At 43.5% G+C, this 24,376-nt stretch overlaps 1 protein-coding gene across 3 annotated transcripts in view; it reads left to right on the top strand.

Annotated features, from left to right (window-relative positions):
- Positions 1-24,127, top strand: part of DPYSL3 (dihydropyrimidinase like 3) — a 118,703-nt gene extending 94,576 nt beyond the window's left edge. For 2 of the 3 annotated variants that reach the window (XM_017513250.2, XM_037733016.1), the window contains exons 5-14: positions 527-588; positions 1,975-2,055; positions 5,856-5,924; positions 9,110-9,230; positions 12,811-12,967; positions 13,958-14,099; positions 15,547-15,717; positions 16,988-17,167; positions 19,169-19,331; positions 20,765-24,127. In XM_017513250.2, coding sequence (XP_017368739.1) covers positions 527-588; positions 1,975-2,055; positions 5,856-5,924; positions 9,110-9,230; positions 12,811-12,967; positions 13,958-14,099; positions 15,547-15,717; positions 16,988-17,167; positions 19,169-19,331; positions 20,765-20,853 — 1,235 coding nt within the window. In that variant the 3' untranslated portion in view covers positions 20,854-24,127. The remainder of the gene's footprint in view (positions 1-526; positions 589-1,974; positions 2,056-5,855; positions 5,925-9,109; positions 9,231-12,810; positions 12,968-13,957; positions 14,100-15,546; positions 15,718-16,987; positions 17,168-19,168; positions 19,332-20,764) is intronic. The other variant, XM_017513251.2, reaches the window with a different exon arrangement.
- The last annotated feature ends 249 nt before the right edge of the window (positions 24,128-24,376 follow it).

Here is a 24,376-nt window from a genome sequence, read left to right as displayed (position 1 = left end):
TCACTAAGAGCTTTGTGTGTATTCTCTCCTTTAATATTCACAACCACTTTATGAAGTAGGGTATTGTTATTTTTCCATTTTACAGGTGAGGAAACCAAGGTCCAGAGAGGTTAAGCATCCCAAGCTCACTGAACCAGTATGTGGTGGATTTCAATGGTGCAGCCCCCAGTGTAGGAACACAACTGGTGTGCTAGAGTGATTCTTAATGCCACCTACTACTGCCTTGAGCAATATCAAAGTTATTGACCGTCTGGGCTGGGGAATGCTGGACAGAGGAGGTTAGAAAGAGGCATAAAAGAAGAGGAGGCCATTCTGCTGTGACATCTGTTGGGAATTTTTGATTTTTGTGGGGCAGGGGTGGGCAGAGCAAAATGCCCTTGCAAAATATAAATACCTGCTTTATGTTGGACAAGAGCCTGGGTAGTGCAGCAGGGTCCCTTAGTCGATGGAAGTGGGAGCAAAGGATGGAGGACAGTCATGATAACATTGTCTTTCTCTTGTTTTTCCTCCCGTCCCTCTTTTGCAGGGGTTAACTCCTTCATGGTTTATATGGCTTATAAGGATTTGTATCAAGTATCTAACACAGAGGTAACAACCCATTTGCTTTGTGGTGTGGGGTATCTGGATGAGTTTCCTATTGTTGCTGATGACCTTGGCCCTTGTAACATGAATCACTGTGGTCACTGCGGGAGACCACTGGGCCAGAGTGCTTCTTGAAGCCCTTGCAGTCCACGCTATGTTTTAAATAAGGTAACGGGCAGGGTGCCCATGGCAAGACAGACAGGGAGCTAGAGTTTCCACTGGCAGCAGCTTTCTTAAATGGCAAGAGGAAGAACATGCCTAAATCTCCATCTGCTAAACTCCAAACCCCTCATAAGCCCCGTGAAAGTGTGAGGCTCTTCACCTTCAGGACCAGGAGGGCCTTCTGTTGATTGGAATAATCCTACTGCCTTGCCTCTGACTCTCCCCCTAAGAAATTCATGGCATGCGTTTGCTTTAGACAGAGGCTAAATTTTCAGAGAAAATACAAGAAATGAATTCCCATGCCTCCTGGTTAGAGGTGAAGGTATGTCTACCTTCACAGGTTAAGAGATAAGGATTTCAGTTTTTGTGTTTGTTTCTGCCCGGGCTGTAGTGGCTTTCTAGAGCATTTGTTGAGAAGAATTTTGAGGCCGTTATTGTACATTTGTTCTGCCTGCCTAGGGAACATGATAGGTTCCTTCCTCCCTCTCTCCCTCCCTCCCTCCCTCCCTTCCTTCCTCCCTTCCTTCCTTCCTGGGGAACATGATCAGTTCCTTCCTTCCTTCCTGCCTGCCTTTCTTCCTTCCTTCCTGCCTGCCTGCCTGTCTATGGAACAAAGGTTCCTTCCTTCCTTCCTTCCTTCCTTCCTTCCTTCCTTCCTTCCTTCCTTCCTTCCCTCCTTCCCTCCTTCCCTCCTTCCCTCCTTCCTTCCTTCCTTCCTTTCTTCGTCTTTCTTGCTTTCTTTCCTTTCTTTCTTTGACAGAGTCTCACTCTGTTACCTAGGCTGGAGTGCAATGGTGCGATCTTGGCTCACTGCAACCTCGGCTCACTGCAACCTCCACCTCCTGGGTTCAAGCTATTCTCCTGCCTCAGCCTCCCGAATAGTTGGGACTGCAGGCGCATGCCACCACACCTGGTTAAATTTTGTATTTTTTGTAGAGACGGGGTTTCATGTTGGCAAGGATAGTCTTGATCTCTTGACCTTGTGATCTGCCCCCCTCGGCCTCCCAAAGTGCTGGGATTATAGGCGTGAGCCACTGTGCCTGGCCTTTCCTTGGATTTCTTTGGACTAGCAGTCCTTTTTGGTCATGCCTATGTAGTCTATGTATCTGCCCTAGTCACTTATTTCCTCTGCTTCATCCCATTTGTTTTAGCTTTGGCTCTAGTAATTGGCCCTTATGTGGGGCTGCTGAAAGTGCTCTCAAGAGTGACAAAGACTCATTTCTATTTCAGCTCTATGAGATCTTCACTTGCCTGGGAGAGCTGGGGGCCATTGCTCAAGTTCATGCTGAAAATGGAGATATCATTGCCCAGGTAACACTGTGCGGCTCCCTGGAGTGTGCTTTGAGTCTACATTCTATTTGCTTCTTCATTTCTTCAGTGTTGCTTGAGCTCTCAATACGTGCAAGGCACCATCATAAGTACCTTGCTAAAGACAGAATCTGCTCCAAAGTACCTCACAATCTAGGTGGAGGAAACAAAAGAGAGGGGAATGTAGACAAGCAACAAAACTAGAAGATGCGGCAAAACAAAAGAGGCCTGGCCATTCTTGGAGAATCAGAAAAGGCATCCTGGAAAAAGAGGATGTCAAATTGGGCTAATTAGTGGGAGAGCATTTGCTGATTCTCTTCTGAAAGAGAAAAATGTATCAAAGCTACAAGACATTTACTGTCCTAAAGAAAGACTGTAAGGCAGCATGTCTCAGAAGCTAGAGATTGGATCCAAGTCTGTGGAGTTCACAGCCTTAAATAATAGAGAGTTTAGGTCTCATGAACATCAGACATCTCACTGGATTCCTAGAAATCTTATTGAGAAGTTTGAGGAAAGAGTGATGAAAGTGAGGGCCCCAAGGCCCAAATTGATCATTTGTAAGGAAGCAGGAAGCAGTTATCTCTCCATCTCCTGGGCTGCTTAATGGAATAGATGCACAGATGTATCTTAGGAAGGGTTTTGTTTATCTCAGAAACATCTCAGAAACATTCATGATTGGCCTTTGCTAGGAAACTGCCAGAAAAAAGAGTGGGCTTTCTTCATCCATTTGATAATGTTGGCAACAAGACACCATTATTCATTCCTTCTAAGAGTATTTCCTGAGCACTTTGTGCCAGGCACTAGCTATTGAAGTGAGCCAAAACAGATGCATTCCATAGCGCACTAATACTTGGACTGTGCTTTTATTTTAGAAGTTGTCCAGAACTTGGTGAATGTGGTTGGCAGGGGTGTGGGAACAATGTCTAGGCCTCCCCTCATCTCGGACCATTAGTTTCCTGATAGCAGGTGCCATTTGGTGAGCACTGACTACTATGTCCTAGGAACTGGTAATTGTTCTGGTGTATTCTTATTTAATTTTCTCCAAACCCCTTAAAGATGCTGTCATTCTCCCTATTTTATAGAAGAGACCATCCAGGCTCAGAGGGATTAGGTCACTGGCCCAAGGATCACAGCAAATAACTAAGAAAACCAAATCTTTGCCCCTAAGGTGGTGTACCTCAGTGGGTATCTTTACCCAGAGATTTCATATCTGGGATCCCTTGCCTCCCAAGCCCAGGTGCAGGCCTGTGGGCAGGCAGCACCCCAGCCATGCAGAGCTCCAGCTGTTGTGATTTCAGACTCTGCCTATGGTCTTGCTGGTGGGGGAGGTGAGGTAAGTGTACAGTTTCCTCTCGCTGTGACCAAGGAGGCTAATTAGGACCCTGATAGCACTCTCGCTCACGTACACCACACACCCAGAGATAATGAAATCATTTTCTGTAGAGAGCCCAAATGCCTTGGTCTGGTGGGAGGCAACTCTGTGGTATTAGAACTGTGTTCCTCCCTTTACCCAAGTTTTTAGGGCAGCAGCCAGTGGTCCCAGACCTGCTCTTATCTTCCCTGGGAACCAGACCCCCTGGCAGTTCATTCCAGCTTCTGTAGAAGCAGATGGACTCCAACTCAAAAGACCCTGTTCTCAGTTTCTTTCCTCTTGTGACTCCTTAGCATGGAAGTTTCTCTCGTCTCCCCTACCCCTCCTATTTCCCTACTTTGGGAAGATGTGTTCTCGGTCAGGAAAAGAGTAGGAACATTTTTCCATTTGGATGAGTTTCTTGTGTGTGTTTATTAACTTCAGCTTGAGCTGAAAGATTTTATCACATTGTTTAAATGAAGGCAGCTGCTATACTCAGAAATTCTTGCTGTACTTATGCAAAAGTGAATATACCAGAAAAAAACTGATTTTTTTTCAAACAAAGGTGATTTTAAAAAATTTCAAATTGGCAAAACTGTCTGAGAGAACAGCATCTTTAGCCATTCATTTAACAAATATTTGTTGAACACCTACTATGTGCCAAGCCTTGGAGAGGGAAGATGGAAAAGACAGGGTTCCTTTCATCATGGAGCAAGCCATGGTTGTGTTATGACCCAAACTGTGATGTAACTGTGGCTGTGATGAATGCCACACTGCGCCCACTGCTACCCCTATGTGAGGTAGCATCAATGGGTCTTTACTGCCATTCTTAACCTCCCAGCTATAGGGACATCATGGCTTCAGAATAGGACTTCCTAATTTGAACAGTGCATTGGAATCACCAAATTTTTCTAATTCCAGGTATTCTGGAATTAGGAAAAGTCAGTAGCAGAGTTCAGGCAAGCGTCTTTTGAAAGTATTCCCTTGGTGATTTGAATGCACTTGGAAGCCACCACTTGAGTTTAGTTTTGTCCTGTGCATTATCCTGGTGCACTCAAACAAGATAGAAGCATAAGTGTCACCTAAGACAGATTCTTTAGTTGGAGACCTTAACCCTTATGTGACCAGAGGCAATTTAGAGTAGAAACTCACTAGACTTCAGAAGAAATTTAATTCAGTTCAAGTTTCAATAAGTGAGAATGATAGAATGAAAAGTGGAGGTGCTTTTCTGGAAAAATCAGCCTCTAACCATTTTTGGTATTCTGTAGAGCTGGAGATAGTGACCATTTCACCTCTCATGGTTGCTTATAGTATGTGCATTTTCCTTTCTGCTCCTGTTTTAGAAATTTCTATTATTAAAAACAAAAGACAGAAGGTTCTTTTCCAGGTGGTAAGAATCATTTCCTTTCTAAATGCCCCTTAGTTTCAACGTGAGACAAGGCTTGTTGTGTTCACCATCTTTCCTGTATGTTTCACACATTACCAGAGTACTCCCAGTTCACTAGGCCAGGCCTGCTGGTGCAGGGGTTCATATGAACTAGCCTTAATGTCAGAGTGAATGCCAGTAATGCCGAAGGAATGGTGGCTTAGGATTTCTGCCAGTTTCAATCAGTCCATGTGTGTGTGCTCACTGCCCAGCTACCTGCTTCTTGCAGAAAGAGGCTAGAAGTCTGAGGAATTTAGCCATCAGCCACAAGGGACACATACATCTGCTGTGTCCACAGCTTGGTTAAACAGAAGTTCACCAAAATGCTAACTCAGTTAATGCTGTTTGGAGGCACTATTTTGTTTGGTTAAATTTTGAATCCATTCATTTAAGCCATAGATTTAAAACATCAAAACTCCTGAGTGGTTTATTAAAATATGCATTACTCGGATTCCATCTCACAGTGTTCTGATGTGGTAGGCTAGGATGGGCGAGAAATTTGCATTTCTACAAAAACGATTCAGGTGATTCTGATGTAAGTGATGAGTGGCCCACAATTTGAGAAACAAAGCACTAAGCTGTAAGTTCCCTGAGGTCAGGGGCTACATTGCTTTAATGCAGGTACCTACCCAGAGCCTAGCAGGAAGCAGATGCTCAATACATTTTGTTAAGTGAATGGGTTTAAAGAGAATGAATGAATAAACAATGAGATGACCAAGTGTAGTTTCAGAGGCAGCTGAGACTGACAGAGATGAAGAATAAGTGACCTGGTATGATTCTTGATGGGTAGTACAGACAAAAAATAGATACTCTGACAGCTGTCTTTCTTTTAATAAAAACAAAACACCCTGAATGTTTTTTTTTTCCTCCTTTTAGTTGACTCTACCCTAAATTGCAAATCCAAATATAGGATTAATACATCTGTTCAACGTACACATATTTATTCTTTAGATCAGAACATACCAGCATAATTTTTCCAAATCTCACTTGAGCTCATTGAAGAACTATTTTCTTTTCTCATTTCAGGAGCAAACCCGCATGTTGGAAATGGGAATAACTGGTCCAGAAGGCCATGTACTGAGCAGGCCAGAGGAGGTAAGTTTTAGCGGGTGAAGGTGGAGGATGGGGTAGGGAGAGAAAAGCAGTAGCAGTGAGGACTTAGTTCTTACCATGTCTTCTGGAAGACACCCGTCATCACAGCCTCAGCCTTACTATAACCGCCACCAACTTTGTATGGGCAGTGTTTGTGTTCGGCCTGTCTTCCCAAGCCATATGCACACACAACGCATGAATAAACATTGCTAAAAGGTGATGAGAATTTGAGTACCAGGTAGCAGTATTGGAACATTTCTTCCAAAGACCACTTCTGATTGACCCTAGCTCAAGAGCCCATGAGAAAATTAGAAAGGAATGTAAGAGACATGCTTACTTCTGACCCCTAATCTCTCTAAAGATAGCACAAGTTGGAGTGTCCTTCACAGCTACTCAGGAGTGTTAAATTTCTAGCTCCTTTCTTAAGGAAATCGCAGTGTGAATCTCATAGACATTTCTACTTATTCCATTATTTCATTTGGAGTCCTGCAAAATATTGGCCATTTGGATAAGTGGTTGAATGGGGTTTTTTAATATATATTATGCTCATCAATTTGTATAGGTGATGATTATGTCCAGTTATGGAAGTTTCTCGTGTATAAAAATGAATGATTATTTATGTCTGTGCTTAGCAACCAAACAACAAATCAAAGGTGACTAGAGGCTGGTTCCATGTCTCTGAGATATCAGCAGCTTCACCTGCTGGCATGGAGCACAGAGCTGAGAATTGGCTGCCCATGTACCTGAAAGCACATTGGCTTTGGAAGAGCAGCCTGGGTCTTAGCACTTGGAGCAAAGTCAAGGCCCTCCATATCAGTGAAGCGAATCCTGTTTCTGTCCTGTCATTCCAAATCCTACAATAGGGAGAAGAAGGAATCATAACCAGAAATGATTACATTCCCATATCCCATCTCTTTTAGAGTCTTACTTAAAATGTAAATAGAACACACATAGAAAAAAATGTTTCTATCCCAAGGAGGCAATGGGTTTTCACAAACTGGATACACTTGTATAACTAGCACCCAGAGGAAGAAACAGATTATCAGCACTTCAGAAACTCCATTGTAGCTAGTGATATTTTTATTGCCATTTAAATATATAATTTTGTGATTAGGGTTCCAATCACATACAGCATCCCTGAAGTCTGTCTCCTTAATAATACCAGGTCACTTCTATGGAATGCATACATCTGGCATGGGCTAATTGCATACGTTATCTCAGTTCTCACTGCTGCCACTCTGTGTGATTGGCATTGTTGCCCAGGTAAAGAAGCTGAAGCTCAGAGAGATTAAGCCCCTGGCTGATCACACTTGAAGGACTGGAAAATCGTTTACTCATCGTGAACAGGCCAGGGCGAACAGCATTGTTTCTGAAGCTTTTCTTAAATGCTGGTCACTGTGGAGATGTGCTGGCAAGATGGATTTCCAGCAGCAGCCAGGGGATTTCAGAGCAAAGTCTATTTTTGTTCCTTGGTTTGTTTTCTCAACCTCCCCTTGGCCCTACCACCCCACCCTCCTCCTTATTCCTGTCTCCTTTTTAGTAAAAAAGTCTCTCAGCCACAAATCTCTACAGCCGTGGAAGGCCTTTTGGATGAAGTTGGAGGGTGATGTAAACTTCCAAAGATAGTTATGTTGTCAAAGTGCTGAAAAACCTGCAGTGCTTGGGAGGAATGAGATCAAAGGGACCAGAACAGAGGTCCTGGGGGAGCTGAAGTGGTCAGCATGGGTGTGAAGGGGGAGGAGTAAGCATAGGAGGAGCCAGCCCCTCCAACCCCTCTTCAATTCAAGCATACCCAGACACCATCTCAAGTGATGCTGTTCAGAGATCTGGGACCCCAGGCACAAAGACAACTGTACCAGAGGACAAAATTCTGGGTGCTTCAGGAAGGTGTCCACATTCATCTATGGCCAGGGGCCTCCAACATCTCATCCACATGAAATAAAGTGCAGCTTGGGGGAGGCCAGCTCAGCCATGCAAGTTCTTAGAGTCTGTCTGCTGAGCTACACCCACTATGGGCAGTGACTGGTTTGCATTATACGACCATTGGGCATCTGCAAGCTATTTTTGGTATTTTTTTAAAGTGTTGGGCTCCACAGGCTAACCAGAATGTCATATCCATAAAAAAGGGAACTGTTGCCAATTGAATAGAAAAATGTCAAAGTCTCTGCTTTGTGCTGAATTGGACTAACTCATACCAGTTGAGAGCAGACCACTTGAGAGTAACACAGACCCTCAGCTGGTCAGAAAATATTATTAGCAATAATATCTGTAACCACCCTTCAAAGGGCACTTAACCTTGTTCCCTCATTAGGAATGGGCTAATTGCTTTACAAGGATTAGCTCATTTAATCCTCACCACAGCCCAACGTGTCAGATGCTGTTATTATCCTCATTTTACAGACAAGGAAACTGAGGCCTTGGGGGGTTGTGTAATGTACCTGAGATCACCTAGCTTATAAGTGCCAGAAGCAGGACTCAGAACCAGGCCACCTGAGAGAGCCTCAGCTCTCAAACCCTGCTTTGTTAGTAAAATAAGGGAAAACTTCTTGTTTTGTTACTTAATAAATGCCACTGGGTTGGTGGTTAGTATATTTGAAAACATGAATTCTACATTAGGGTAAGATGGGAGAGATCAATAATAAAAGAAGTCTTGGTGTTCAGAAACCTGGGAATTACTTTTGTAAGAAATACCTCCTAGAATTAACCCTTTGCTGACCACTTACTGCTGCAGGAAAGGATTTGAGAAACCATGATGCCTAATTGGCTTGGCTGGTTATTTCAGACATAATGGTTTGCTATTGTGTTTTCCCGGAGACTCTGTCCTGAGAAGACTGACGAGCAAAAGCTTTCATTCAGACGTCACCTTTGTGATAACCACAGAGAGGATAGGCTAAGGAAAAACTCAAGCTAACATTAAGTACTTTCCCTCTGTCAGGTATTCTTCTCAGATGACAGTGCCATGCTATACTGTTTTACTAGTGAGGGACAGAGGCACTGGGAAGCTGACTAAAGTGACACAGCTGGGAAGTGGTAGATCTGAGATGTGGATGTAGGCTATCTAATTCCAGATCCTGCCAAAATCACCCAGAATCTCTGTAAAGCACTGCATTCTCATAGTTTGTGGGGGTGGGAGCCACCAGTTTGAGAGGTTCATGTCCCTATTGACTCCTGGTGACTTTTTCTTGCAGCTGGAAGCTGAGGCTGTGTTCCGTGCCATCACCATTGCCAGCCAAACCAATTGCCCTCTCTACGTCACAAAGGTCATGAGCAAGAGTGCAGCTGACCTCATCTCACAAGCCAGGAAAAAAGGTGATTTGTGCTCCTAAGATCTCAGAGCTCTCAAAGACACTGTGTGGCCCCTTCCCTCCCTGGTTGTCCTGTGTAATATAAATGGTGCCTACTTTGCTCATTGCCTTGCTCCCTAGGAAGTCCCTCTCCACATCCTGTGTGGATGGCAGGATCCTGGGATTTCTCTCACTTGGCATGTAAGTAAACTGAGGCTCAGGAAGGTTAGGTGGTTTGTCCAAGATGACACAGAACTTGAATCAGTTCTTCTGAGACTTTGTGCATCTTCCTTCTCCCCTTTGATCTTTCATTTTCAGTTCACCTTACCTGAAAATGTTTTATAAATGAGTTTTATAAATGGTCGTATCAGTCAGGATTAAATTGAGTGCAAAATTCAAAGATCCTGCTCCAACTAGCTTAAACAAACACAACTAAATAACTGGTTGTAGGTGTTTCAGGCATGGATAGATCGAGGGGCCTCAACAGCAGTATTAGGGTTTTGTCACGCTTACCACTTTCTTAGCTCTGTCTCCTCTGGTTTGTTTAGTATGAACAGTCACAGGAATAGATGCCAAGAGGCACCTGTTGTCCTCAATTGTTGGTGGAGAGCATGATGGGAAAGTAAAATACACCTTTTCCAGCAGGTCAAGCAAAAGTCCCTAGGAGCACCATGACTGTCCTGGTCTGGGTCACACTGTCATCCCTGGACCACTAAACACCCTGGGATGGTATAATCTGACCAGGATTGAAGCCACAGTACAGATGCAGGTCATACCTCCTGAGCCACTGAGACTAGCACAAGTTATTTTAGAGAAGTGGTTGAGTGGGTCTCCAAAGCATGTTGGCCACCACGGCCTTCACGACCCTGGCTCTGCCCCTGCTGCCTGTTGACTTCTTCTTTTCTCCACTGGTGTTAACTTGGGCTTCCTTTGCTTGCCTTGTGCTTAGGTAAAGTTTTCAGAGGTTTCTTTTCTGTTTCTGGTTCTTATCCTCAGTGTCAGACTCATAGTCTCAGTTGTGAGGCTGGTAAGGGATGAGTGTAGGTGAAAAGCTGTAGACGTGCAGCTCTGCATTGGGTTGTGAGAGAGGATTTACCAGGCCTGGTGATGTGGTTGCTACCACTGCGTGCCAGTGGCCATTCTGGTGGTGGAGAGGCCCAAGATGGGTGATTCAACTACCAAACTGGCCTGTAAATCTCTATGTGTGAGTGACTGCTGTAGCTAAAAATAGTCTCAGCTGACGCTGATGGCTGAGTTTCAGCTGCCTGGCCTTCTGGCGCAGGGTGATCCTATTTTTCTTATGAGAGGGGAGGCTTTCACATTGTCTAGACACCCTTCCTAGCTGGCAGATTCTGGGGCACCTCCTTCCTTCCTCTGTTCTCTGTAGGCTGCTGTTTTCTCCTTAGCTTTTAGAAGTCTCAACTGACATGGCTTGGTTGCTCCACTGGGTATGAATCATTGGGCGAGAACCAGGAAAGCAGCCCAGTGCTCCTCACTCATTCTTGGAGAAAAGCAAAAAAAAAAAAAAAAGAAGAAGAAGAAGCAAAAAAAAAAAAAAAAGAAAAAGTAAAAGTGTGTAGGAACTCCCTTCTGTCCTCACCCAGTGCCACACACACCCCTGCTACCCGTGACCACCCACCACCCTCTTATGCCCTCTGTTGAAGATGCATTCTGCCTGGGACCCATTCTCAGGGTAGCCTGGGGGCCACACTTGGGACAGGGTGTTTCAGTTATATGCTGATCTTATTTCAAACTTCTTGGAGAAAAATTCCTAACCCTAAGCCTTTTGGCTCAATTCTTTGGCAAGCAGAACTAGTACAGCTGTGTCTCCAGGGTGGAATGGCAGTATTATTTCAGGGATGAAAAACTAGCAGCTGAGATTGAAGTCAGTAAACATCTCGTGGACTGTCATTCTTGGGGAAACAGTCAAGAGTATCCCCAGCAGGATAAAGTGTAGCAGTATTTCCCTCTTGACCAGGATATAAGTGAAGACTCAATGTGTTTAGTCACCAATCATCAGGGCTCTTTAACTATATGGCTGCTCAGAATTAATATTAGAAAGCTACAATTTAACGAGGAACAGCTATGTACGCTGTACTGAGATAAATACTTCAAATTTTTTATTGTGTAGAATTCTCAAAGAAGTCTGAGAAATAGGCATTATTACCCTTTTTCAGATGAAATTGCAGCACAACCTGTTCAGGATCTCCCAGCTGGGAGAGATAGTATTCAAATCTAAGCATCATTACTATCTTAGCTTCTTTTACTCTCCCATGCTAAACATAGTCCAGAGGGAGAGTTCTTCCACTTACAAGGTTCTATTTCTTTCAATAGTGGTTGACTGCTTGCTGTGACCTTCATTTCTTCATATCTTTATGGTCCTGCATCCTTTAGTGTGTATTTTTGGAGAACCCTTGAATTCTCATCACATGGATCTTTTTACTGCCACCCCAAAAAGGAGGGCTGTCCTATGTGAATCATTGCCATGGCTTCCTTCTTTTGCCCATGGCAGACATTACTAACCAATTATGAGTCTTGAGTCTTTTCTCCTGAGACATTATTAGAATTCTTCTTTTCATGGAATTCTAGGCAACCATTACCAATTGATTGCAGTTGAAACAAGGCAAACGTATTTGTAATCCTGGCCATAGAGTGCAAATTTATGGAGAATCTGACTGTGGAAGATTGAGGACTCAAGTTAAAGAAGCCAAGGGCTTCATAGGGTAGCTTTGGCCCCAGATTTTGGCATAGAGAAACTTGGTACCAACCACCTTGCTATGAGTTAGCATTTGCCTTCTGTATCACTGTTCCTTCTTCTTAAAGAAGCTCAACAGAAGCTTAGATCAATGTCTTTTCCAATAGCCTTTCTTCCCTCTCCATGGTCTGAGTAGTTAGCCCCTAATTTTTGAGGCAGAATCCAAGAGGCTCGTCTCATATTTGATGTGTCCTAGGTTATTGGGTGGTTTTTAGCAGGTCATCATGTTAGGAGTAACAAACATGATAAAAAAAGTCATGAGAGTCTGTAATCCACAGGAATAGATTTTACTTTGTGGAACCTAAGCATATTGTTGTAATGGGGGGATCTAGCAATTCCCAGTGGTGGGGGCACATTTGGAATTTGGTGCCCCTACAGTGGGAAGGAGCAACAAGTAAAGAAAGCAATATTTACCGAGCATCCACTAAGTGCCAGATGCTTCACATATGCCATATTTTTTCATTTTCATAAGCCTGAGAAGTAGATTTCATCTTGTTTCATCAATTTCAGCATATGTCTAGTTCAGCCTTGGTATACATGGAACCCATTACTAGAGCAACAACTGGAGCACTTCAGTATTTCTCAAATGAGGATGAGTCTTAAAATCAATACATATATTTTATTTTGTCTCAAATATTAATTTGGCTCAAAATTTGAGAATTGACACTGCATCTAACAACCAATGGCTTCTTTTAATCTAGGGAATACAAACTTGGTCACATTTAGCAGGCAGAAAAGCAGAGTCTTAGAAAAGGTGGGAATATGGACTTGAACCCAGGTCTGACTCTGCGCTCAGTGCATGCAGCACATACTTTATGCTAACCCCTTGCCTATTTCCTTCCTTTTCTAGGAAATGTGGTCTTTGGCGAGCCCATCACCGCCAGCCTAGGCATAGATGGAACCCATTATTGGAGCAAGAACTGGGCCAAGGCAGCCGCATTCGTGACATCCCCACCCCTGAGCCCTGACCCAACCACTCCTGACTACATCAACTCCTTGCTGGCCAGGTTGGTGCAGGAATGCCCAGCAGCAGGCGTTTTGTGAAACCATCTCTTGGGCCAGCTGGGTTGAGGACTGGAGCAGTTCCATCTATCAGCTAGACTAGAGTTTGTAGTATGAAAAATGTACTGAGAATTATTTTGCAGTCTTGAGCATAGAAAACAGGCTCTTCCCCATCCTAAACATTAATACAGTTATAATATTAATAATGGTAATAGCAGTTAAAACCTATTATGGGGCTGGGTGCTTTGGCTCACGCCTGAAATCCCGACACTTTGGGAGGCCAAGGCAGGCAGATCATGAGGTCAGGAGTTCAAGACCAGCCTGATCAACATGGTGAAACCTCGTCCCTACTAAAAATACAAAAATTAGCTGGGCATGATAATGCACGCATGTAATCCCAGCTACTTGGGAGCTGAGGCAGGAGAGTCGCTTGGATCTGGGAGATAGAGGTTTCAGTGAGCTGAGATTCACTCCAGCCTGGGTGACAGAGCAAAACTCCATCTCCAAAAAAAGAAAAAAAAAGAAACTTTTATGTGGCAAGATCTATGGTAAGACTACACTCACAATCTCATTTGTTTCTTGTAATAACTTTATGAGTGAGGTGGTCTTATCACCATTTACATTTACATATGAAGCAACTGAAGGTTGGAGAATCTAAATCATTTGCCTAAGTTTAAATAGTTGCTAAATTGTAGGGAGACTGCTTTGTTGCCGCCCTCTGCAGACGTAGGATCGTGACATGGCTCATCTGAGTTCATTTTATGTGGCTACAAAAGAGATGATCTAACCCCACCCCCTCAACTTTCTAGATGGGGTAATTGAGCGCAGGGAGGGGAAGAAACTCATCCAAGCTCATATATCTAATAAGAGGTGGAGGAGGGATTCCAAACTCAAGTAGTCAGAGTCCAAACCCTCACAGTGGACACAAGATTCTAAGCCCCCAGTGTGCCTCCAGCCGTCTCTCCTGTTCACGTGGACCTTTTCTCCTTTGCCAGTGGGGATCTGCAACTGTCTGGGAGTGCCCACTGTACCTTCAGCACTGCCCAGAAAGCAATTGGGAAGGACAACTTCACAGCCATTCCCGAGGGCACCAATGGTGTAGAGGAGCGGATGTCTGTCATCTGGGACAAGGCTGTGGTAAGGGATTGAGGTCCTGGGAGGGTGGCCAGGACCAAAACATCCATGAGCCAGAACAGAACTTCCTGCCACCGGTTGGGCTGGTGACACTGCGAGTGCAGATGGGATCTTAAACCTGCTCAGATGTCTTTGGAACCATGTTGCTCAGGCAAAGTGGAAAATTTCCTTCTAGTGTGATGACTCCTAAGGTCTGGCATTCTGAAGGAGGCTTCCTCATCTAGACTGTTAGGACTGGGAACCAGACATGCAACTCCTTCATCTGAGTGTCCAAATGCCCTGTGCTTAAAATAATAGTGATTTAATTATTTTTGTTTGGAGAGTTTTATGAGTTTTATGACCTCTTTTGAAAGAACTGGATCTAATCCTTTGAAGTGATAAGCAGTGAGTCTGTGTCTAGACCAAAGTCTTCTTGCTTATCAAGGACACCCTGTACTGAGGGCATATGGTCATTCAGGCAATACAAGTGATTATCTCTAAATGTCTTCTGGCAAGTGGCCTGTTTTATTTTCCTTGTTCACATCAAAAGGACTGACAAAAGAAAATAGCCATTCAAATGAAGACTCTCTCAAAGATTTTAGTAAAATCAATAATTATCTCATTATTAGATTGATTACTTCTCTATGTTTCATTTTAAAAATCGTAAAAACATTCATATCACGGTTGTGTATACTAATGCCTCATTACTCTACACAGTGTAATTTCACTTAGTTTCCTTTTTCTTCTTTGTTCCCAGGAAGCTCAGAGCTAGGTTTTAAACTCAGTTCTTTCCGTAGAGAGGCTCCTTGGTTTGAAAAGAGGGAAAATATAAATACTGTTGTCTCTTCTCTTACATGGTGTTTCTTTCTTCATATGCTGCAGAGCAGTATGTATATATTTATCCTGGCACTATCTGGAATACTTACAAGATAATATATATTTTTAAATTATCAACATGACACATGTTCACTAAGGAATATTTGGAAATTACAGACAAGCACACACTTGAAAGGAAACAAAAATATCTCGATTCCACAACCTAGGGAACCTATTGTTATCATTTGGGTGTGGTTCTTTCCCATTTATTCTATGCACACAGCATAGGCAAATACAAACACATGTCTACAGGATGGGATTATAATCACATTTGTTTTTACTGTGAACCCTCTATAATCCTTTCTGGAATTAGAAGAGATAAATTACTAAGTACATGTATGTACATATTTAAAAAATACATACTTCAGGAGCAGTAACTTCTGTCTTAAACCATGTGTCTGACCATTTTGCCTGAGTAGTCATGTCAGCCCAGCTAATTTGAGCTTGCTGAGTGAGGCTCTGTAGCTCACCACCTTTTCGGGTGGCTTGTCTTTGTATTTCTGTGCTTTTGTGGTTGTCTTTCTCTGAGTTCAGAAGCCCTGAATTGATATCTATGTAGCTATAGCTACAGATATAATTTCCTATATTTTCATAGGCCACAGGGAAAATGGATGAAAACCAGTTTGTGGCTGTGACAAGCACAAACGCTGCCAAGATCTTCAACCTGTATCCCCGCAAGGGAAGAATATCTGTGGGTTCTGACAGCGACCTGGTCATCTGGGACCCAGATGCTGTGAAGATCGTCTCTGCCAAGAACCATCAGTCTGTAAGGCTTGCGCTGGTGGGAGTGGAGTAAAATGGAGAATGCCCGCAAGGAACTTGGTCAGGAGAAATGTGTTTATGTGGTGCACCAGGGTAGTTAGACTAGGACGGGTTGCAATAACAGTCCATCCCCTAAAACTCAGTGGCTCAAAACCTCAACTGTGTTTCTTCTGCTTTCCAAAGCAAGGGGGTCAGCAGATGGGCCATTCCCACCCCAGTCACTCAGGGACAGAAGCTAATAGAGTCTGTCTCTCTACACATGTTTTCATGATTGCTGAGACAGCAGAACATGACCTGGTAAATGGTCTACTGACTCTGAAATCTTCCCCTAGACGTGGTGTACATCACTGCCTCTCACATGGCACTGGTCTTAGCCAGTCCTGTGGCCATACCTAACCTCCAGAAGTTGGGACATGCAATGATCCCTTGTGCCTGGAAAGAGAAAGAATGGGAAATAACTTGTGAACAGCACTCACGACTTCCTCATGAGGAGTTTCACATGGAGGATGATAATTAAAGCCCACTACCTAACAAAAATGGGCTTGACACTGTTAATAAAAATAATTAATATTTTTAAGCACTTATGTTTCAGGCACTGTGCTTTTAATTCACTGGATTTCCATAGTAATCTTCTACAGGTAGGGACTATTATTATCCTCCATTTTACAGTTCAAAAATTGGAGGTACAGAAAAATTAAATAATTGGTGCAGCAAGCGAATGGTGAAGCTAGCATTGAAACCCAGATAAGCTGACTCCAAACTGATGTTCTTAATTACTTGGCAGTACAGTAATACCTCTTGCTGGTTGAGTAAATGAAGAAGGTAGCGAGAAATCCCATTTTTGGTGTAATGGCCTTTGCTTAAACATTGTGTCATCTCATGTTATTTAACTTGGAGCTAGAGGGACCTAAAGGCCACATGACCTCTCTGCGCACCCGCTTAATACAAGATGGTGATGTACAGCATCCCGAATAGTTATCCAGCTTCTCTTTAAACACTACCCATGACAAAAGTTGACTTCCACTTGAGGACCTTAATAAATAAAGACTGAACACTTCTTTTTTGCTAGGAAGTTCAGTTTTTTGTTAGCAAATCTGTCTCCTGGTGCCTTCTACACACTGGAAGCTTGCAGATGCATGGTAAACTTTTCCTGGCTTACCTAGTGAATCAGCAGCAAATGACACTGAAGGTCTCAAGGATAGAAGGTACTCACATTCCTCTTTCTCCTCTTTCTGTACCCTTACTGTGGCTTTTCTCCTCACCCCTGCCTCTAGGCTGCAGAGTACAACATCTTTGAAGGGATGGAGCTGCGCGGGGCTCCTCTGGTGGTCATCTGCCAGGGCAAGATCATGCTGGAAGATGGCAACCTGCATGTGACACAGGGGGCTGGCCGCTTCATCCCCTGCAGCCCGTTCTCTGACTATGTCTACAAGCGCATCAAAGCCCGGAGGAAGGTAAGAAGCTAGGAAGCTCTGAGGTGGTGCAGCGGCTTTGTGTCCCATTCACGCACAGGATAGGAACCATGAACAGAGGGTACTGTGATCTCTAGACTCTCACAGAGAAATTCAGTGACGTTCTTGTCCCCAAGAACAACCGCACAGACTTAAGGTACTATTAAAGAGAGTTTTGAAAACTTTTGGCCAAACAGAGTTTTAACCCAAATGATTTTTCCCACATTTTTATAGCTCTTTCTTTAAAATAATTTAAAATTTGGATAATTCAAAATAAGGTCTGCATATTTTTTAAAAAATGAATTACTCTTAATGTCTGAAGGTAAGAACCAAGAATCCGCACCACACACCTCTGTCTCATCCTGCTCAGTGTTGCTGCACAGAAGCAAGCGCTTACAACTACTGTTAGCTACTGTGTTTTCCCTAAATTCTTGTTTCTCTGATTTTATACATAAACACACAGAAATATGTATGTATATGTATAAGTGTATAGAAACATACATGTGTGCAAATGTGTGCATGTTTATAAAAATGGAGGTGCAGAGAAATTAAATATATATTTAATATATAGCAACATATAAATATATAAACATTGATATATTTATGTAGTTTATATTGTACTGTATATTGTTTATATTGCAACAATACAATAAATATAAAAATATTAAAATTATGTAAAATGTATATAAATATATTTACATATTTATATTTACTGTATTTATTGTACTTTTTATGCACACACTATATATACACACACATATACATACATATGTATATGTGTATGTATATGTGTATGTATGTATATATACATACACACTCACAAACAGGGAAGCTCTAGTTGATTCAGGGTATGAGGCCTAGAACTCCCTTTTCACCTTTCTATCCTCCCCTCACCAATCTCCAGGTCACCTTCATATATATGTGAGTGCTGTGCTCCCTGAGACAAGCTTAGCCCTACCCTAGGACTGTGGAATTTGAGCTCGGCACTCCAGTTTAGGCCTAATAGAGAAGAGGGAGACCTCCCCAGTATTGCTTCTTTATTTCTATGAGTGTGATTTAGATTCTCCATCCAGAGAATTGCTGATGATCTGGAGTTCTGGTTTTTGGGGAGTACAGATACAGTCATCACATCACCAGAATCAGCCTCTGCACATTTGATGGGCTCTGCTTTTGTGCCAGCACTTGAGTCGCTATCAGGGAAGGAGGCTCTGACAGGACTTCTTATGATGATCCGTCCTGCATGATCAGGCTCATCTGGAAGCGCAACCTCATTGGGTTAAGAAATGGGTGGAGGTTGTATACCGGCTCTGCTACTGCCATGGGTGGTCTTGAAATGCTTGTCTAATAGACTGTAAGCCCCTTTGCGTGAGGTACCGTGTTTCCCATGACCAAAAGCAGAACATGTGCTGGGTAGAAGTTGCTGACTGTTTCCAAAGTCCCAGGGCAAGTTCACAGCCAGGGGTTAGTGCGTCAGACCACAGATGCTCACTTCAAGGCCTGCCCACCCAGATCTGTGCTGAAGAGTGTGAGGGTGGAATTCCCTTATGATCCCATCCCAGTCAGCACCTATGACCTCACATCATGAACCTACCCTTCCAATCCCTCTGCTCTGGCTGTACTGCTGTTCTTCTGTTTCATAATGATTCCCACTTTGGCTCTCTGCCCTTGCTCTTCTCCCTGCTGGCTGTGCTGTCATCCACACCACTCCCTGGTATCTCCCCAGCCTCCTCCCTCTGGCAACCCCAACCGATAGCAAGGTCCTTTGATCCATCAGATTGAAGCTCCACTATAAGGGCCTTCACTGACCACCTCCACTGTCACTCTATCGTGATACCCTCCTTTATTTATTTTATACTGCTTCTCCCTTCCTCAGATTATCCTTGTTATTATTAATTCCTGGCTCCCACTACACGTACACTCTATTCGCTAATATATTTATGCTACTTAGAACAGACCCTAAAATGCTGAATGAATGAATAATGACATGCTCTTCTTTGGCTGCAGATGGCAGACCTGCATGCGGTCCCAAGGGGCATGTATGATGGGCCCGTGTTTGACCTGACCACCACCCCCAAGGGGGGCACTCCTGCGAGCTCTGCTCGAGGCTCTCCTACTCGGCCGAACCCACCTGTGAGGAATCTTCATCAATCGGGATTTAGTCTGTCAGGTGAGTGGGACAGACTCATGAAAAGGTGAGAGAGTGGGGAAGGGGAAGATCAGTGCTCTGAGGCCAGAGGGTGTTTCTGAGAACTCAACCTGAATGTATTTTCTAGCCCAGTGCTGGTGTCAACTTGAGGGAGGTTGCTGGGGCAAGCAGGAAGAGGTTACTGAATCAACAAGGGGTTCTGGTAAGAAAGTAAGACAAGGCAGTCAGGCTGAAGACTAGGTTTAAATGGTGACTGATTCTTCCTAGAGAACAGCCCTGGTTGGGGGCAGGGCGTAGGGGGAGCTGATCCCTTCTATGAATTGATAGTGATTTTCTACATTAGCCTATGAGCGCTATGCAACATAGTGTGTTTTCTTTATTTGCCCAGATTAAAAGATAGCTTAGATTATTTTGGTGCTCAAATTGCAGTAGCATCTTCTAACCTAGGATTTTTATTATATTTTCCTTTTCATAGTAATTTGAATAATGCTAATTCTAGCTACCACTGACTGAACATCAACTATGTGTAGCCATATGATTAGTCTTACCTATTCTTTAAGAACTCTCTGATATATATGGAAATATATATATATATATATATATATACACATATAAATAAAATAATCATATAGTTGCTCCATAACCAGTAGTCTTAAAATGAAGAAAAACAAATGTAGATTCACATTTCTATAATGAATAATTTAAATGTGAAGAAAGTAGATAACAAGAAAGGAAAGACATTTAAAGGTAAAATTACAGCATATGAGAAAAAGGGAGAAACAGAAAAATGGGAGAAAGAGGTAAGGGAGACCTAGGGGAGGAAAGGCAAAGGGAACGAGTTAGAAGTTTCGAGGTGACTTTGCCAGAAGTCTGCTAGTCATAAGAAAAGTTTTTCAAGGTTTTTGCCATTTTTTTGTTGTTCTCTGGCTACCTTAATTCTTAAGCTTTTAGAGGCTCCTCTCTGAATAGACCAAGCCCACATTGGTATTTCTTTTTATGCTGTCATCACAGAGACCTGACCATCACCACTTTGCACTGTGAGACCTTGGGCAAGTGACCTAACCTTTCAGAACCTCAGTTATCTCCTCCGTAGAACAGATAAGAGTCCCTCTCGAAAACCAGGCTGGTGAGGATTAAAGGAGATGATTGGTTAAGCACCTCAAACGAGTGTCACATCCTTATCATTGTTCTTCTTCCCAGTATTATTATCATGCTCTGGGTCAGTTGAAATCTAGATAAGAACTTGGCTTTTCTTACCAGAGGGTAGTTTTCTGGGACATATGAAAAGTCTAGAAGATCTGACAGACTGGAATGAAAGTTTCTTGGGAGATGAGGCCAGCAAGGCACTAAATATCTTGCTCTCTTAAAATTAACCCAGTTTCTCTCTTGCCCACACCCCCCTACCCCCAAACCCTTTTTTTTCCCCTCTCCTGGGAATTTATTTCCAACTGCAGGCACCCAAGTGGATGAGGGGGTTCGCTCAGCCAGCAAGCGCATCGTGGCGCCCCCAGGCGGCCGTTCTAATATTACATCTCTTAGTTAAGCAAGCCTTTCCTTAAAGAGGGGGGCAGAAGCAAGAAGAGATTTTTTGAAGCCAAAATGGTACACCGATATTTAAGAAGGAAAGCGAATCCAAACGGTTGCGATCTAAAGAATCAATAAGCCTCAAGCCTTATGTTTCTCCAATGTTACGCTCGCTTGCCTAGCTTTACGAATATTGCTTTGTTTTCTGTTTATGCATAGCCTTGATTTGTTTGACCCCCCTCCCCCCATTTACATGCATGCAATCAGGCCACTAAGGTAAAAGAGTCTGCTCTATCATAGTGTTGAGAGCGTGTGTAGTGCTGCATCTTATGACAAGGGGACAGACAAGCTGGGACGTCAGGGAAGTGAACAAAAGGGACGCAGATTACTTGGGGTGAGTGGGTGGTGGGAGCCCGGAGCAAGCTGGAGGGTGCAGAGGGGCTGGGGTAGGGCATGTAGGAGGGAGGTGGGTGGGAAGGTGAGCGGAAGGGGTGTTGTATATTGTGTTGATGACGTACGTTATTTCCATGGAAGATAGCCGCTTGTGGCAGCTGTCACATCACCATAGCCCCCTGGGGTTTGCGGAGAAGGCAGGCAATCTTTGGGTTCCGTTCTTTGTCACATCCCCTACGAGTAAATTTTGTCTCTTTGAACATTTATTAAAACGCCAAAACCCAATCATTTCTTCCACCTGCTTGATTGTGCCAGTGTTTGCTCGGGCCTCTATCTCAGTGTTGCTTTCAAATCCTTCTCTTTCCTGGATTGGGAAGGCCAGGCAGGGACAGAACAAATGACAATTCTCTTCCTCTTGTCCTCCCTGCCTCTGGTGCTCTTAAAAGCCAGCAGCTGAGAACACAGCACAGGCCCCGAGGGTGAGGGTGCCCATATCTTAAAGATGCCTCCTAAACATGGCGAGCTCACCTCTCACTCTTCTGTCTTTGCAAACCAAAAAGAGTGTGATGCCTCTGGCATCGCAAGCTAGGATTTTAGCTCCGACGAGGCAGAATGAAGGACCTGTCTTACAGGCAGTTCGTGTTTGATTCTCTTGATCTCGTGAGATCCTGTCACATCCATGATAAACAGGAATTTTTTTTGAAAGTTTTTATTAGATGTTCCCTAACTTTTACTAGTAATAGGTAACTTCAGTTATGTGGGAGTCAAGCAGGGATTTGGGAAAGCCAAAGCCAGTCTTGAGCAGAGGGAGCACATTTTGTGGCCCCGGTTCCATCTTTCCATTCTAAACCATTTGTTTCCCCTTCCATTAGCAGAAACTCTGGGGGAACTTTGTGTCTCAGTCTTAGAATCTCCCCAAGTGAGTGGAAGTGACATGATGCAGCTTCCCCTTGGGGCACCTAAAAGAAATTAGTGTGGAGTGCTTGCATCTACCTTGTCTGTCAGAGCTGAATATCCTTTTCCCAATCATGCTGCTTCTGAAAATTCAGTTTTGGAGCAAGTCCTGTGAGCAAGGTAAGAATCTATAGAAACAAGATGCTTATTTTCAGGAGAAACATATTCAACCTGGGATCAGACTTTCATGCTCTGGGGAATCCAGGTGGTAGAACCTGTAACCCTGTGTACTAAGTACTTTGAAGAGAAGAGCAGGCCTCAGACACCTTTTAAGTGCTTAGGAGAAACCAATATCTCTGACTGCAGGTTTGAATAAGTTGAAGACCAGAGAAAAGTACACACTGGGCTACAAAGGAATTTGGAGATAGCCAAGGAAGAGGATTGCCCCTAACACGTTACCCTTTCTGTTCAAATCATGAAAAAAGACTATTTCCCCTTAGAATAGGGAATCTTGCTATTTTAAAGCTCTCATGGTGCTTCCCTTTTAAGGGAAATATAGCTTAAAATATAGTTCCCTTTTAAGGGAACATGTAGCTCTTAATTTACAATTTAAAGATTTGGGGGTCTATCAGAGAACTCAGAATAACAGTTTTATGTGCAGAGAGTTTGCCAGATCTGAAGCATGTACCTCATTGGTTGGGCTGTACTTTGGGATAGGTTGCAGTACCAGCCACAACCACCAGAATAGAGGAAAAGACACACACAGAAACCCACTTCTGAGCTTCCAGTTCTGCACCATCTGCTCTGCTGTACCCAGCCCCTGAGTCCGACTCATCCCTGCACAGCCTCTCTGGGCCATGAAGATAAGTCTTTCATGGCCAAATTGGTCAGCCGCACTGCCCTTGGGACTTCCAAAGTGAACTCTTCCACCAGAACCTTTGATTCTGCACAAGCTTTCCTTGATGTGGAAACAACCCCGGAATGCCCTCAAGAGGCAAAACATGAGCTAAGGAAGCCTCTCTTTCTTCACTTACCATTACTAATGCTCCAAGCATAGGCATCCCTGGGAATTGCGAGTATAACTCCCACTATTTTCGTGAGTACCGAGTGATATTGCTATTTGAGTTAAAATTTATGTTCAGATTTGTTCTGTTTCATAAGACACATCAAATAGCCCTATACAAAAGGTTTAGGAAAAGAAAACGATGGTGAGTCCTGGCTCTCTTTGAATTCATTGGCACCTCATGCAAGTGTAGGAAGGCACACTGGATCTTCTATCTCATTCCCAAACCGTCCTTTGCCATCTCATCCTTTGGCCTGCCCGCCCCCAACCCCGAGGATGCCCCCACCATCCCTCTGACCTTTTCACATTGCCTCTGAACCAAGATGGCAATCCGTCCTGGTTCTCTCTGAGGGCCATGGGCTTGGGTGGTAAGGAGGGTGTTTGTGAAATTGTTAAATCAGTTACCCCTGGTAGAGATATTTCATTTACTTCTAAGTTTTCTAGAGATAGGATTATAGTCATCCTGAAAATGGGTTTCCTTCAAAATCCCTCAGCCTTGTTCTTCATGACTATACCCAGAGTGTCACGCTTCCACAAAGGGCTGTCGCCTGATCCTGGATTTTCAGTCATCGATGAGAAGCCCTTTCCAACAGGGTGGGCAATTTTCATCTTCATTGCCACAAGCTTCCCAGGCTTTCTCCCCTGGAAAACTCCAGCTTGAGTCCCAGATACACTCATGGGCTGCCCTGGGCAGCCAGCATTCATTGTAAGTTCCCTCTTTGAAAACTGGTGTGTGGGTGTTCAGTTCTGTGTCTGGTGGATATGGACAGACAGTAAATCTCCCGTGATCTGTGCTAGCTGTGAGGCAGCTCTGGAACGTGAAGAGCTGTTTGGTTTGAACCGTGAAGAAAACTGTGTTTTGAGTTTAGCTGAGATTAAAGAAAAAAAAATCATCAAGTGACTGTTAATGTAAACCTGGTTATTAAAATAACTATGAAATTACCAACACTGTTCTCCAGTCTTCTTCTTTGTGTGATGTGCCTTTTCATCTATAATATTAAAATTGCACAGTAAATCTGAAAGGGTTAGGAAGAGGGGAAGGCAGATCTGGTGTTAACAGTTATCTGGAGAAAACTTGGGGGCTTCTATTTTTGAGATTGAGTTGTTAGTTTTGGCCACCAAGCTTGATGGCCATTTTAAAACTTTGGAGAATGAGTAAGTTTTTTTTCTTCTGTGGATCATCAAATTTAGT

This window comes from Cebus imitator, unplaced genomic scaffold (genome assembly GCF_001604975.1).
Source record: "Cebus imitator isolate Cc_AM_T3 unplaced genomic scaffold, Cebus_imitator-1.0 Scaffold489, whole genome shotgun sequence".
Lineage (NCBI taxonomy): Eukaryota > Metazoa > Chordata > Mammalia > Primates > Cebidae > Cebus > Cebus imitator.
Note: the sequence above shows the minus strand (reverse complement) of the source record. Positions and strands in the feature narration are given on the sequence as shown.